Raw genomic sequence first — 15,411 nt, 5'->3', positions numbered from 1 at the left:
GAGCACGCCCGAGGCCCGGCGGCCCCGGGCCAGGGCCAGGCGGGGGGAAGGGGACGCAGGGGCCTGGCCCGGCCCGGCCCGGCCCGGGCCGCCCCTCCCTCCGCGCCCGCGGCCGCCCCGCCGCACTCACCTGCTCCTTGCGCTGCCGCGCCGCTCCCCGCCGCCTCCTCCGCCGCCGCCCGGGGCGGAGAGGGTGGGAGGGGGCGAGGGGGGGGTCCGTCCTCCCGGGCCTGAGCGCGGAGCGGCGCGGGCAGGAGGGGGAGGAGCGCGCGGAGCGGCGCGCGCCCCCGCGGACCCGCCGCTCCCGCCCCGCGCGCCGGGACAGCCGCCGTGGGAGCGCCGCCGCCGCCACCGCCTCCGCGCGCCCTTCCCGGCGGCCCTCGCGCCGCCCGCGCCGCCGCCGATGATGACGACGATGACGACGGCGGTGACGTCGAAGTTGGGAGGGCGACGGCGGGAAGGGCGGAAGCGGCAGCGCCGCCATCTTGGGGGAGGGCGGGGAGGGCGGCCGGCTCCGCCTCACGGGCGTGGCAATGTGGCTGGCGGAGGCTCTGGAGCCGCAGTTCGATGGGGAGTGGCGGAGGGAGTCGGTGGTGTTTGGCCTGGAGGGTGCTCAGAAGTGACCTTATCCCACCCTACAACCACCTGAAAGAAGGTTTAGCCAGGTGGGGGCGGTGTCGTCTCTCTGGCAACAAGTGAGAGGACGAGAAGACATAGTCTTAAACTGCACTAGGGGAGATTCAAGTTGAACATTAGAAAGAAATTCTTCACGGAAAGGAGGATTAAACATTGGGATGGATGGCTAGGGAGGTGGTGGAATCACCGTAGCTGCAGGTGTTTAAGGAAATATTGTACATAACATTCAGTGCCCTGGTCTAATTGACAGGGTGATGTTGGATTGTAGCTTGGACTCAGTGATCTCAGAGGTCTTTTCCAACCTCAATGATTCTGTTATTCTGTGATCTTCAACTAGACTAGGTTGCTCAGAGCCACATCCAACCTGTCCATAAATGTTTCCGGGGATGGGGCATCCACCACCTCTCTGGGGAACCTGTGCCAGTGCCACACCACCCCTATTGTAAAACAACCTTCTTTCTTAGTCTAAACCTGCCCTATTTTGGTTTAAAACCATCGTCCCTTGTCGTGTCATCTTACAAAGGTCTTACAAAGTTTCCAGGCCAGTGTTGTGCTGCAGCAAACACTTGGCTGGAGGGTGAATGGACTTGGCTGCTTGTAGTGGAGGAGCCTGTGGGCAGCTCCCACTTGGTGGTTTGGCCACTTACATGTCCTCACCTTGCTGTGACCACCCTTCCTGTTTCACAGTGGATGCGATAAGAAGGGTTGTTTTCTTGTACCGAAATCCTATAATGATGCAAATTACCTAAATGTGGGAATCTCTTCTATGGATGTAGTCTGCCCAGTATGCCCTGTGTCAGTCGGAGACTCATTCACCTGGAGTTCCCACCATCTAGTGGGACATCTGTGCTATTTTCCCCTTACACTGTGCTCTCTCTTTGTACTTGTGATGCAGTGAGCTACCACTGTAGATACAAGTATGGCTGAAAAAAACTGATGTGTTCTCAAATACAGGGGGATGCAGTCATTCTGGGGTTTTGCCTATATAGAAAGAATTTTAATAAAGGCGCAAGCTTTTTAATTACATTTTTGTAAGTAACTAAGTGCAGTCATGCTGGAATAAATTATACTCAGCATCACAAATTTTGAAGAACGTGTTGAGCTATCACTTTGACAGCAGAAAGTGCTTCTAAGCAAGTTGGCTTGATTTCTCGAGAAGGAAGCAAAAATCCATAAGTTCCTGTGTCACGAAGCTCAAAGGTAAAAGAATATTTAATGCCAAGATCGTAAGCCCAGTCGTCGGACCCTCCAGGAGCTAAATCTGTGTGAGGAAGGGAAAACAGAAAAATTGCCTGAAACCAGAACTTTTTCTGTTCAAAAGCTGTCTTCTGATGCCAGCAGGGATACACTGACGTGTCTTTCATTGCAGTAAAGTCATACTTACAGATTGTTTGTGCACCAGCACCAGGTCTATAAGTTTTCCAAGTTGTCCTCTTTATAGCTTTAGCTGCTTTCTGTGCCAGACTTTCCTGAAATTAAACAAAACATTATTACCTTTAAGGCCTTGTGATAGTAGTTAATTTGTACACAGTTAGAATTTACTTACACTGTGCTCAGGATTTCACATTAGTTAAATAATCATATAAAAGGTTCTAGAAAACTCACTGAATGTGGTTAAAGTTTTCAGCATATGCCCATGCTACAGATTGCATTTCTGCTGTAGACAGATAAAAAGTATAGATGGGACCTTACCCTCACTACTGGCAGTAAACCGTTGTCAAGCCATTTGTTCTCATTTGTCTCATATTTTTTCTGTTCTGCTGCAGTATTCAAGTCACTCTTTATTTAAGTAATACTGACAAATATGGCAGGGAAACATTTTAATTGAGAGAACCCTGCTATTAAGCCATGAAGAAGACTAAAATGCCCAGGCTCGGTGCACCTCTTTCTGCTTTACAGGGAAAGAGTAACTGTTCCATTTTGAACTCTGCTGTTTTCAGTGAGAGTTTTTACTGTGTCGTTTGGTGGCTCAAGAATGTAAAATTCTATATATGCAGGATATATTTTCCATCCTACTATTAAGACCAATTTAAATAAGTATCCCTAGCAAAAGCCTTAATAAAAGTAGCAACTGTTCACCAGAATACCTCGTTGCTTAGGTATGTGAAGGGTGTTTTCAAGTCACGCATCCAGTTAATTTTAGAGTTTGTATAAACCATACAACATAATGAGGGATTTGCACATATATATCTTTTCAAGGTGTCCAGAACAGCAGGATTCTGCTCTTTTAGCAGCAGCTTCACCATATTAAGTGCTGGTGATGTATAATCAATCCGGAATAAATATTTTCATTTTTCCATAGTCTTTAGAAGCAGCTTGCTGACTTACACACTACTAGACGAGCCCAGACTTTTTAAAGTTGTTAAGAACATCAAGAAAAATGTCATTTCCTAAATCTTGATTGTCACAGCGCAGTGACTCCCTCATCACAAGACTAACCAAGCTGGGTGAGTAGTTCTGAAATAAGTGGGAAACTGCAGGAGGTGGGAAGACTTACCAGCTCCTCATGGTCTTTGCTTTTGTTCATAGTGTAAGAATATGGAAACAACACCAACTGGGAGTAGGAGTGCATGGTTATGTAGGCTTTAATGGTGTCTTTGTGGTCTCTGACAAAGCGAGCCACTGCTTTCACTTCAGGCTCAGACTCTGGGTAGGGTCCACAGTATGTCTCATGGCATTCATAGTGAGATGCTCCTGTACCTTTAACAACAAAAAAAAAATGCACAATTTTACTCATTCATTTCTTCCCTTCTTCATCTCTGTTCATCTAATGAAAGAGCAGAGTATGGTGCTAATACACATGAAATCATGGACTCCACCATGCTATGGAAAGAACTCGCATGCTCGTAGAAATCTTTGAGAGCCTACCAGGATTTCTCACCTATGATATGCCTAAAAACAATCAAGGAGAAGGTATAGAAAAAAAGTATTCAAAGACTGGTTAAAAAAGTCTTAGAGGAGAGGATGAATGTGCTTCATTTAAAATCATCGCATGATTGTGAGATCACATCTTCAAATCTAGAAGTACTACAGGAAAAAGGCAATTCTACATGATTATTTAATCTTGTGGGAAAGCAAGGTCCCAATGGGAAGCCAAGGAAACAAATCAAAATTAAGGTCTAACTTGACACTGGAACAAGTTATCAAGAAGATAAATAGGATTCACCACTCTGCTGTCTTCAGAATAAGACCAAACAACTTTCTGGAAGCAGTCAGGATCTTTAGTGTTTAAGGGAAAAAATGCAAAAGCAGCTGTGGATGGTTTAGCAATGGACTAGAATGACTGAAAGCCATATAGGACTTTAGTGTCAGTGCTGAGTGAAGTCAGATCTGATCTATAGGGTAACGTTTTAAGGCAGCTGTTCTGCAGACTGAAAAAACTTGTCAAGTACTAAAGTGCCTGCAGTAATTAAATATGATATAGTCTTCATATGAAACACTAAGGGCCAAAAAATCTTGTTCAGCTAGGCATTATGGAAGGATGACTGAGATGATCAATTTGTACACCACAATGGAGCATCTACTCAGCTGGATAGTGCAATAGGCCTTAGGTGACATGGCAAGGGCCATCTCTTCCCTCTTTCCTCCTTCCCACCAACAGCCTCCCCCAGGTATGTCATGGGGTGGTGCAAGGGGCTCTGTTGCACTGGGAAGACGTTGTTGGTGTGTCATCTGGGGAGGAAAAATCCTGAGTCCCAAAAAGAATTATCTAAAGCTGGGAAAGTTTTCACTGGTTCATAACAGATACTCAGCTGCATTTGTCTTTGTATTAACTTTGAGGAATGGTAGATGAAAATGTTTTCAAAATAAAGAATTTTAAAGGCCAAAATTGAGGCAGGGGTACAGTAGGAAGAAAATGATGTCCTACCACACCAGTGTGCATCAAAATTCCTGTTCATGTCAGTACCAATGCACTTGCTGTTGCCGTGCGCAGAGCGGCTTTTCCTCCACAGACGATTCTATGGAAAGAGACACACAAGCCTTGTTCAGGGAAAAATGCTGAAAAAGTCCAAAACTAACCTCAATGGTTAGTTAAATGTGACTTCTCACTTGTGCCTCTACAGTCATGTGCTAGTGGAGACCAAGGAAGATTCTAAAACCACAATCTTCTTGCCATCAAGGCTGGATGATAAAAGGAAGTGTTGGGTAGGATAAGAAGTGATCACATCTGATTTCAGTGGAATTTGGGCTGTGGAAGGAGGGCAGAAGACATACAGTTTGGCCTGGTATGTGAGTTTAGGGGCCCAAATCCAACTTTCTGTGGGCAAAGACGAAGAAATTCCAAGGACAGAATAAGAGTTTGGGGTGTGCAGTTCCAGGATGAAGACGATGCTCTAACCATGCACAGTGATAGTTCCCAGTAGCAAATCAATACATTGCACAACCTGTCAAAAAAGGTCTACATACAGATGGGTGGCTCCATGTGTACTCATAGCCATCCACATTTATCACAGGCATGATGTAGAAATCAAAGTGCTCCAGAAGGGTTGTCATGGTCTGATCTCTCTCACGCACATGGATTGCCTATAAAGCACAGGGGAGGAGACTTACTAAAAGCATTTGTAATTGTGATTTTCTTACCTTCCTACAAAGGTACCTGGTGGCATGTGTAAAATAATTGTGAAATTTTCAGAGCAGTCTACCTGATAAGTTTGATGAGTCTGATAAGGCTCATCACATCATGGAAATTGCCAAATAACAAAGTAGCTCTCTGCTTAGGAGTGCCAAAGGGAGAAATTGATATGGTCAGTCAGATACACTGCAGTCCTTTAGTGTTAGTGGGGGGTCATAAGATAGAACTTAAGCCTATTAATAGGAAGGTTTGAGCTTTTGCTCCTTTTATAAGTAATAGGAACCCTCCTTCCCGCCCAAAATACAGCAAGCCCCAAAATAACAAGTAATATTTCAAATGGCTGCCTTACATAACATTATTTATTCTGATTGCATTGTGAGTTTAATGCAACTGTATGACAAGAGTCAGTAAGAGCTACATTGCTAATTTTGCCTCACAGCTTATTTTGAAGGCTTTAATGATACCTAACCTCGTTGTTGGTCCATGACAAAGAAATAAATTTTAATCTAGTTAAGTGGGTTTGTTACTATTAGAATAGACTTAAGTCCTTAATCATCTTTTTTTTTCTTTATGCCTTACTTAAATCACCTTCTTTCATTTTAAATCCTTCCTGGTTTTCCTCAGGCAATGGACTTCCTTTGACTAAATGAGAAATGTCAATCTTTCTTAACAATAAAATTTAATTATAAAAAGTGGACCCATTATAAAGAAGGCCTAGGATTTGCTAGGGAGAGCTGATGATTTTAGTGCATGTGTGCAGATGTGTATTGATGTCAGATTTTAAAATGTTACTTCATGAAGTGATATAGATACAAAATTTGAATTTAAACCATGTAAATTAGATCAAAGGGATGGAGAACCTAAATGTTCAGCTTATTACTTGTGCAAAATGCTGCAGGGACATGTCACTGGAAAAATGACAGCACAGCTAGTAATTGTTTGGAGCAGCATGAAAAGGGCAAATGCATTTCTTTCCAGTGGAATCTTGAAAGCTGGGATTATCAGTGGGTCACAAGGTACCTTTGGCTGTATCTGTCCTTAACTCCTGCAATATCCTTTCAAATTTTTTAGGCATTGAGCTTTTATAGTTGTGACTGATGACAGAAATAAATAAATTTATTAATTTTTAAATTATTTTTATCAACGTCATCATTATTTAGTTCCATCATGCCCAAATCATAATTCATGTTTCAAGGACTTGTCTATGTTATTTCTCTTACTACAGTACTGGTGACTGTGAAGTCTCAGTATCATCTAGTTTATTTTTACTGTGAACTTTGCTTTTGTTAAAAGTAATAATAAATAATATCTCAGAACATTAACTGAGCAAGATGGGCAACCCTGTCTGGGCCAGAAAGCCCTTAGAAGCCTTTTCCTGGTCCATACCAGGGACAGGGCCAGCAGCTCAGCATAAGGAGTTGAGCAGAGATGCCTTAAGTTCAAAAAGACCAAGGCATTGTATTTTAAAATCCAGGTACAAACTGTGGATGTTGTATCTTTGGGTGCACCTTGTTCACTCTCCTGAGCAGTGTAGATATTAAAGATACTAAAAATAGATGTGACTGTTTGTCTGCAGCCACATGTCAAGGCTGGTTAATCTAAGCCCATCCCATCAGTGATTAATCAAAAAGCTCATCCCATCAGTGATTTTCTAGTTTCCAGGAACTGGTACTATGGCTGGGTGTTCTTGGTCATGTTCTGGAGGTCTGACATGAGGGTGTTACTAGCAGGCATAGTACCTTCAGAAGAAGGGGGCTTATGTGGCTTTATTCTCTGCAGATCCAGAAAAAAAGCAGGAGCACAAATGAAAAACATGGAGTCAGTAGGAGCAGTAGCAACAGACACAGGAGTAGGTGATGCACCACAGCAAGTGGATTGCTGGTGTGGCGCTATGCCATGTCTGGAGCAGGCAAGTGTGGGATACCAATTGCTCTAGGAAGGCATGTAGGAAAGAACCAAGGGTTGTAGGACAGCTTGAGCTCACCCTGTGTGTGTTCTGATCTGCTCCAGGCAGTGCCAGATGCAGTAATATGGACACAAGTCACCATGTGCTGCGTGACTCAGAGCCAAGACCACTCCTGGAATCCACATGGCAGTACGGACGTGGCCCTAGTAGATCACCAAACACGTGCTTTTTCTGGCATGCCCTCTCTATCCCTGACCATTCATAATGATAAATGTCTCTGTTGAATTTCCTGCGCATACTTTGAAATTTCTTTCATACTTGATAATACATTTGAGCTCCTTTGCATTCACTCCTTATGACTTTCTGTTTCTCTTTTACACACTCTCCCTATCTACTGACACACACACACACTCTGCTATGCTTACAGTGTAGACACAATTATCATGTATTGGTGTTGTGGGAGTAAATGGATTAAGGCTTTATGGATCCTAGAACACAACTGGACGAAGGTAAATGGATTTTTTGCTTTGCTTTGAAAACAGTAATCAGATGTGATTATGTACTCACATGCCCTATGAACCACAGGCAAAAAGCAGGAGAAATCCATTCTCTAGCGTGGATACCACAGTCAATCCATATGGCATTTTTTGATTTTTCCTTGCTTTTAGAAATCTGACAAAAGAGAAATTGCATTCAAATGTCACCATTGTAAAGGCTACAACATAAAAGTGGAAGTAAAAAGGTAACCAAGATGGAAGAAGCACCATCTGTCTTGTAGGTAGAGATCAGACCGATTCTGGGCCAGGATTGGTTGTTTCCATACAGTCAGAGAGCCACATTCAGGCTGCTTGCAAAGTCCTAACAAAGACACCAAGACGACAGCAAGACCTGAGGTCAAGTGAGCCTGTCCTCAGCTATGCAGGGCAGCAGACTAGATTGGCTTCATCTTCAACAGAAATGGGTATCCACTGTGCCAGTATTGCATGCCTTTGGATAATGGCCCAGATGTGATAACTTCCTTGTGACCCGAAAAGTGAACATAATCTGGTCAAATTTGTTTGCAATGGTAATGCATCATACTAGAATGACTTAGGAAACTTCTAAAACCCACAAAAAATAGGAAAGTAGGTATAGATTTAAGGAAGTGTCCTGAGCAAAACCCATCATTTGCTTACTTGGAAAGTTTTTACAGTAAGTCACAGCTGTACCTTCAGAACATAAAGTGGTCGCTTTTCATAGGATGATCCAATATATATTTTCTGTAGGAGATCAGAGTGGACTTTCACTACTTGCTCCATCCAATGATATATCTGCAAGGGCGAAGTTAGTAGGTAGATCTTCTCTCTATTGTTTTTCTTAATTCCTGAAAGTGGTCTACACTTAAATTCATTCTACCTCCCAAAATCTTTACCTGATGGGTAAGAAAAACTAATAATTCAACCCACTTACTACTTGCCTGACTCTAATTTCTCCTAAAACAAACAGTAAGATACAGTCACAACACAGTCCAAGTGTAGCCCTAAAATTCCTCTTCAGTTCTATTTAAATTATTGATTTCACATTTCAAATATCTACATATTTGTTTTGAAATTTCATTTTGCTTCTGTGTTGACTGCCTTTGAATGACAGTTTGAAGCAATACATGTATGAGAGATTTTGTCTGCTGCTTCTTTCTCTCTCTATGGAAACATTACAATAAATAGAACTCAATTGTTGAGCAATACAGTGGTAATTATTGCCCATTGATGATTTCTCTCCCTTTATCTCCATTCCCAACCATGAGACAAATTTCACTCTTTGCATCTACAGATGTTTACAACAAAAACAGCTTACTTCTTTCATTGAATGGTAGTTTTCATAGTATGAAGAAGATCCGCGAGCATTGACTGTGTCATTGACAATCTGTTTTTCAATAATTCCTTGAACATCTTCTATCAAGACTCTGAATAATAAAGGAAGAGCACAACCTCCTGTTAAATAAATGACAAACAACTTTACAGAATCATTCATGACAACAGATTAAAAAATACATACTTGTGTTGGATGGTCAGTTGCCTTAACTGAGCTTTTATGCTATTTATGTTGGATGCCCTGACATAGAAATGGACTTCTCTGTCCTTCTTGATGTTTTCAACCACAACAGGTTGCCAGAGAATGACCTACAAAGTTTCAAAAAACATTTTATTTTTTTTTTACTGAGGACAGAAAAAATATTCTTACTAACATTTAATAAGCATTTTGAAAATAATCAAAGCATATGTTTCCAATTTAAGAGGCCACTCGTAACAAGCAGTTTAATGTTCCTTGTGATGTGTAGCATTCAGCTACTTCTGGAAATGAAATGTGTGTATTTAAGAAATGTTTATAATGACTTCTGCACATAAATTCATAAATCAAGAACAAAGGCAAGAACATAACCTTTTCTGAGATAGTATTTCTAGTATAATAGATATATTTAGCTGGTTATTATGTTACATGCTTTCAAGTCTGCTGAGAGTTATATTCCTTGAGGGTATTTGGAGAATTAATGAAGATCAGACCAGTTTTTGTAGTTGTTGTATTCTCTGATTACTTTGATCAGGGAGGAAATAAGTGCCAGAAGGGGTTTGAATATAAGTCAAGTTAAAGAAGCAATACAGAAATTAGAAATTGGAGAAAAATAAGAAAATGAGATTCTTCTTGGTAAAATTAAATATTTTACAGTAATAAAATCAGAAGCCAACATATTCAATAAAAGACTGAAACTTCAGAACCAATAGTACAAAAAGATCTAGGGGTGACAGCAGTAAATTGGGCATAAATTTAGGGTGTGAAAAAAGTCAACATAATTCCTGGATGCATTTTTAGGGTATCCTACAGCATGAAGTCACCAGACAATAGGGCTTATTTTTTTCCTTTATGGTGGAGTTGCATGAGGAATATTGTTTGAGCAATAAATGGTAACCATTAAAATTTGCTGGGAGGTACTGTTTGTGTCTTCCCTTCCCCCTCCTTTTTCCCTTCCTCTTTCCATTCCCATTCTGTTGTCTTCTTATAGCTTGCCCAATTTATAGTCATGGAAACAAATTATCTGGTTTATAACCCATGAAAAATATTTGGTTTGCATATTCCCATAAATGACTTGGAAGAAACCACCACAAGCCCTCTCTGCACTGAATGTGCTGGAGTTCTTCTTCCTGACTTCTTGGCATCCTCTGTACAAGAAAGTGAATAATTACAGTAGTAAAAAAAAAATAAAAATGGAGGAGTGTAGGTTTATATTGGTACAGAAAAAGAAATGGATTTGTGAGTTAACTTGTGAAGGTGGAAAAGAGCAAGGAAAGTTACCAAAATGTTTCTAAGAACTTAAGGGAATGATTAGAAGATGCTAGTAGGGACAGCAGAAGGATTTTGGGGTGGGCATAAAATGAGTAGGAGCCAAGAAAGACAGAGAAAGACTGGGCATAGACACCTTTAAAAGCTTTCAGTTATATGAAACATATCCTCAATCATCCTGTAAATTATGTTGATTGAGGGAATGGCTACACCTTTGTTGCAGTGTTGACTTCAAACTGGGAGGGTGTGATTGGGCAAGTGAAGAGATGTCTCAATTTAATTAAATACCCTTTAATCTAATGAAACACAGAAGGAATAATAATACAAAAGTATTATTTAAGATATTTTTATCTTCTAGATGCTACTTTTACAAAAATACCACAAAAATCCTGCTCTGATCTTCAAAGGTGTGCAAGCTGTATAGGTCAAGATCACACTGGTCAAAAGTGCTGAGGTTCCCTAGCAAATATATTTCTACTTACTGTGTGTTGGTGGTTTGCCAGTTTTGCAGTGCCTTAATACACAAAACCAATTGCAGAAATGTGAGCTCTGATATAATTAGTCACTGAAACATTATGGAGGGGTCTCGTCATGTAAATCAGAAGGTATTAGAGAAATGAAAACCAAGCGTTTCCTGAGCTCATGTATTAGAACAAATGAATGGAAATGGGCTGAATCTTTCTTGGGAGGGAGAAGCAGTGTTAGGGAACTTGGGGGGAAAATTTGGCCTAGAGTTCGGGGAGACAGAATAATCTGTTTACCTCAGTGGTGTTCAGTAAATCCTGAAGAGCTTCAACTTGTTCATCGGTTTGTGGGAGAGCCCAGAGAACTTCATCCCTGAAAAACAAGGGTATTTAGGTAAAGCACAGGTACTTGGAACAGCTCCAGTTCATGCAAAAGTGAAGAAGCAGGCTTGACCTATCTCATCTTCCCTGACTTGGCTGCCATGAACTCAAAGACGATCCAATAGTGAAGATGCTGAATCCAATTCCAGCCTCTGCATCTGCCAATCAGTAAAATCCATGAAAGAGGTGGTGCAGGGATTTGGCAGCCAATATTTACTGCAGGACATTGAGATTACTCCTGGGAGCTGGCACCTGCACCACAGCCACCAGCTCCAGCTAATCCACAGTGCAGCAGCACCAGTTGAAAACTAGCCTAGAACAGGAAGACGTCTCTCCTGCTGTCCCCTGAGTTTCTCAGTCTCAGTCACCATTCAGCAGAGACATCAGCCCTCCCAGTCTGCCAAAAGCCCTCCCCGGTTGGCAAAAGCCAAACATGATATTTTGTAGATGTGCATTCCTACTTCAGTCAAGTTTTTCTGGTCTCCTCATTTGTGTCCTTCTGCCAGCTATTGTTTCAGATGGTCTTCACCACTGTCCTCCCCATCTTTGCCCAGTAACTTGTATTCCCTTTCTGTTTGAAAACCATGGTCCAGACATGCTGTACATGACATGGTGCTTCCCAGCAATTCCATGCCTGACCCCACTGTGGGTGACAGAAGGGAAATTCACTTTCTGGAAAGAAAAAAGTAGCACTCTGCATTGAGCCCTGATCATCAGTGTCCTGCAAGTCATGTAGTTAAAAATTGCATTAGATAGAAAATTAAAATAACTTGTGTGTGTAGAAGAAGGAGACTCCGGGGAATGTCAGACCCATATTTCCATTTCCTGGGCTGGTGTGTCTCTCAGCCATCTAATCATGTGGAACTGGTGGCACTGTAAAAACCAGGCACAAAGTCAGTCCCTGCCAGCCATGTCTGCAAAGACTGTCCTGAAAAGAAAACAGGCAGGGCTCTCAAAACTAGGGTTTTCAAGCAGCCTAACATGATTGTCACAGCTTGTTGCTATGACTGATTTCAAGCAGAAACCTGACAACATCTGGCAACCAGGTGATTCATCTTTACTTTTAGCCAGGCTCCAAGCAATCACTGTTGTTTTTCATGCAGAACCAACAGCATGCCATCCCTATTTTTCCCACCACCATCATTTGACAGAATATCAAAAAACAATCAGGGCTAGGCAAGGTTGGCAGTTTGCCTATTTCTTTAGGTAGGTGCACCCTGAGGTGTGTGTTTGAGGCTGCTTTGTAAATGAATTTGTCTTCTCATAGCTGAGGGAGTCTTTTTACACAGAAGCCAAGAAAAGGCCTGCTGCATCTGATTTAATTGCATGATTCCCACAGCCTGAGAGCACCATAATGAGGAAGCTGACGTGTATTTCTACCCCACCATTTGTCGCACAAATATTTCATCCGAGTGTGGTAAGTACTGAGCAAGTGTTAGATTCCTCTCTAGCTCTTGTGATAGGACCTGAATACACTGAATAAGCTGATCAAAATTCTGCCCCTGCAATTCTGTGTGGTGAGTATTAATAGCCAAAACTGTAGTTGTTGCCCTTCTCAGTTGCTTTGCTTTGATTTGGCATTATATCCTCTTTCATCTGTCTTCTGCCCTACTCTTTGTAGGAAACACCCGGACAAAAGCTTCAATTATTACCCTTATACCAAGCTCAGAAACAACGCTCTACTCCCAGCTTTCTTGCCCAGCCTGCTGCCTCTGTACAGCTGGACAAGGTCATGTTAAACACACCCTTTTCTTTCTGTTCTCACACCCTCCTTCCCTGATTGCTCTTTGAGTTTGTCCTTGAAAAGATCCTTCTCATTCCCTTCCTCCAAATTTCTGCCAGAGTCTTACTGGGCTCTGTCACTGTTTCCCATCTCTTTTTCCTTTCCCTTTTACTTCTTGGTAAATAGAAGTCCAGCTGCCATCCCCACACTGCAATACTCAGGTCTTACCCTGTAAGTGAGTAAGATACTTTTCAGTTTATTTTAGATTGGTTTGATATCTTCGTCTGAGCTAGGCACTTTCATAATAAAGAAACAGGCACTTTAGGGGTCTGGTTAACCTGAGCTAATTTAAATGTGTGTGCTAACCTGGAATGAATTGCCTTCTAAATACACATATTTTTCCCCACTATCTGTACAGAAAGGTGAAGGGGACTTGTTCCTATGCAGAGCTGTGTAAAAATTCCGTATAGTCAGATGAATCTCATTATTTTAGCCATTTTCATAACTGGGCTGGCAGGGTTGCGCTCCTGCTTTCCAGTGGGAAATGCCATATTCTTGTTGGAGAGGCAGATACTCCATGTTCTATTTAAACATGAAATAAATAAACCTTCAAGTAGCACAGAACAATATTGTTTCACTGAATTCACCTAAGACCATGCTTGTTTCCCCCTACTTTAGCCCTCCCACCTCCATAGCAACCCACAATAAAATATGATTGCGACACAAAGGGAGAGGAAATACCCTCTTTTTAAGGCATGAACTCAATGGTGTTCACCTCTCATAAGTCTGCAGAGTGGTGCAAAATCACAGAAGAGCTATGAGAAATAATTCACATTTTATTTGTGTAGGTATTTTAGTTCTGGGAGCAGGTTGTAGTTAATCCTAGGTTGCTCAGCCTTGCTTAAAATCACTACATGAGGAACTTACCCTTTTAGTTCTACTTATTAAAGTATTTCAGGTTTTTAAATGAGTTGTAGATGCAGAAAATAAAAGCACTTTGCCTGTGTTCATCTCTGACATATGTTCTCATATTTTAAGAAAGCATTTGGTTTCAGGGCATTTCTGAAGTTTATTGATAGGTAACAATAAAGCTGCTTCTGAAACATTGTGCAAATACCAAATGGTTATTCAAAAATGATTTATGCCTGGAAAACCATCATAAAATCTGCTTTGGAAGGAAAACAGATTGTTAGCACTTTCTGAAATGGTTTCTCTTTCTACCTCAAGAAGTAATTCATTTAAGATCTTGTTTTAAGGCAAATGAAGCAAATTATTTCTTCCCATTAAGTTTCAAAATGCCCTTTATTGGCATTCAAAAGTACTGAATGAACAGAATTGATTTGCACTTAGACCAAAAAGAGTAGTCTTAATATGATTAAAAATGTAGGATTTATGGATGCAAAGAAGACTTAAAATAATTTCATTTCCCCCACCATCTTTATGTTAAATTGAACCACGTATCCAATTACAAGGGCAATAAATATATGTCAGCCTTTGACAAATGTTTTCTCATGCAACTCAGAATTATTTTGCATCAATACTTTCCCTGTCCCAAGCGCCACACACTAAAAGCCCAGTAGCATCAGTAGATATTTACCTTGGAATAGTGAAGACATGCTTCTCTTGAACCAAGATAAAAAGGGTAAAAAAGAGCAGGTAAAACTTCATTTTCATGGCATCCACAACAAAACCAAATGTAATAGGAAAGCTGAGGGTTCAGGACCCTCATTATTGATTTTTAAAATGTTATTTAAAGAGTAGTTAAAATTTAATACTGCCTCTCACTTCAACCCCAAGCTCCTGGTGGCCAAGTCAATATGACAGAGCTCCCTGGGGAGGTGCTGCTCATATTGATATCGTCCATGTACGAGACAATAAAATACATTTTGGACATTTTCATATTGACAAATGACTTTGTCATCTCAGCCTTTGTGTTATTTTACTGCCGCTACAAACCACAGACAAAAGAAAGAACACCAAGCACAAAGCTTTTGTGATCCTCTAATATTTGTGGAGGTCCAGCAGTGTGATGTAAATCCAGCTCTCTTATAAGACATCACAGCCAAGCATGAATCTGGTTCAGAGCAGTGGGAATGAGGTTAAGTCCAAACAGAAAAATTCTGAGCAGGAAAGCTTCTTTTCCTGGCATTTGCTAGCAGAGAAAACAAGGAGCAAGTGAGACATATGTTTTTTTGGTGTTTTGACATCCATGCATTTTCCTTATGTCATACTGGGTTAGCTTTTCAAGAAAAGGTGCATGCAATTCTTCATCTCATTATTATGAATTTTTGCCTACCTCCAAGATTTGCTTCCCATATCTCTATCCACAGTTATCCATATGGGCCATGCTGAAAAGCTGTGTGAATTTGGCATGTCCAGAATAGATGATCTCCATCTATGTTCTGTGTTTGAA

The 15,411-nt window shown here is 41.3% G+C and overlaps 2 protein-coding genes across 2 annotated transcripts in view; both read right to left on the bottom strand.

Annotated features, from left to right (window-relative positions):
* The window catches only part of ZC3H13 (zinc finger CCCH-type containing 13), a gene marked incomplete at its 5' end in the record, with an annotated part of 46,811 nt that extends 46,327 nt beyond the window's left edge, over positions 1 to 484 (bottom strand). Inside the window, one exon of the mRNA XM_082277822.1 lies at positions 131 to 484. Coding sequence (XP_082133948.1) covers positions 131 to 484 — 354 coding nt within the window. The remainder of the gene's footprint in view (positions 1 to 130) is intronic.
* A 1,228-nt stretch (positions 485 to 1,712) lies between these two features.
* On the bottom strand, positions 1,713 to 14,672 carry CPB2 (carboxypeptidase B2; the record flags this gene model as incomplete). Its single annotated transcript, XM_082277645.1, has 11 exons — positions 1,713 to 1,897; positions 2,021 to 2,105; positions 3,134 to 3,336; positions 4,505 to 4,595; positions 5,044 to 5,160; positions 7,683 to 7,787; positions 8,324 to 8,425; positions 8,949 to 9,057; positions 9,150 to 9,274; positions 11,192 to 11,267; positions 14,596 to 14,672. The coding sequence occupies 11 exons, from the start codon at positions 14,670 to 14,672 to the stop codon at positions 1,713 to 1,715; spliced, it is 1,275 nt and encodes a 424-aa protein (XP_082133771.1).
* Between the last annotated feature and the right edge of the window lie 739 nt (positions 14,673 to 15,411).

This window comes from Coloeus monedula (genome assembly GCF_965178545.1).
Source record: "Coloeus monedula genome assembly, chromosome: 3".
Taxonomy (NCBI): domain Eukaryota; kingdom Metazoa; phylum Chordata; class Aves; order Passeriformes; family Corvidae; genus Coloeus; species Coloeus monedula.
The sequence above is the reverse complement of the archived record's forward strand: the minus strand, read 5'-3'. Positions and strand labels throughout refer to the sequence as shown.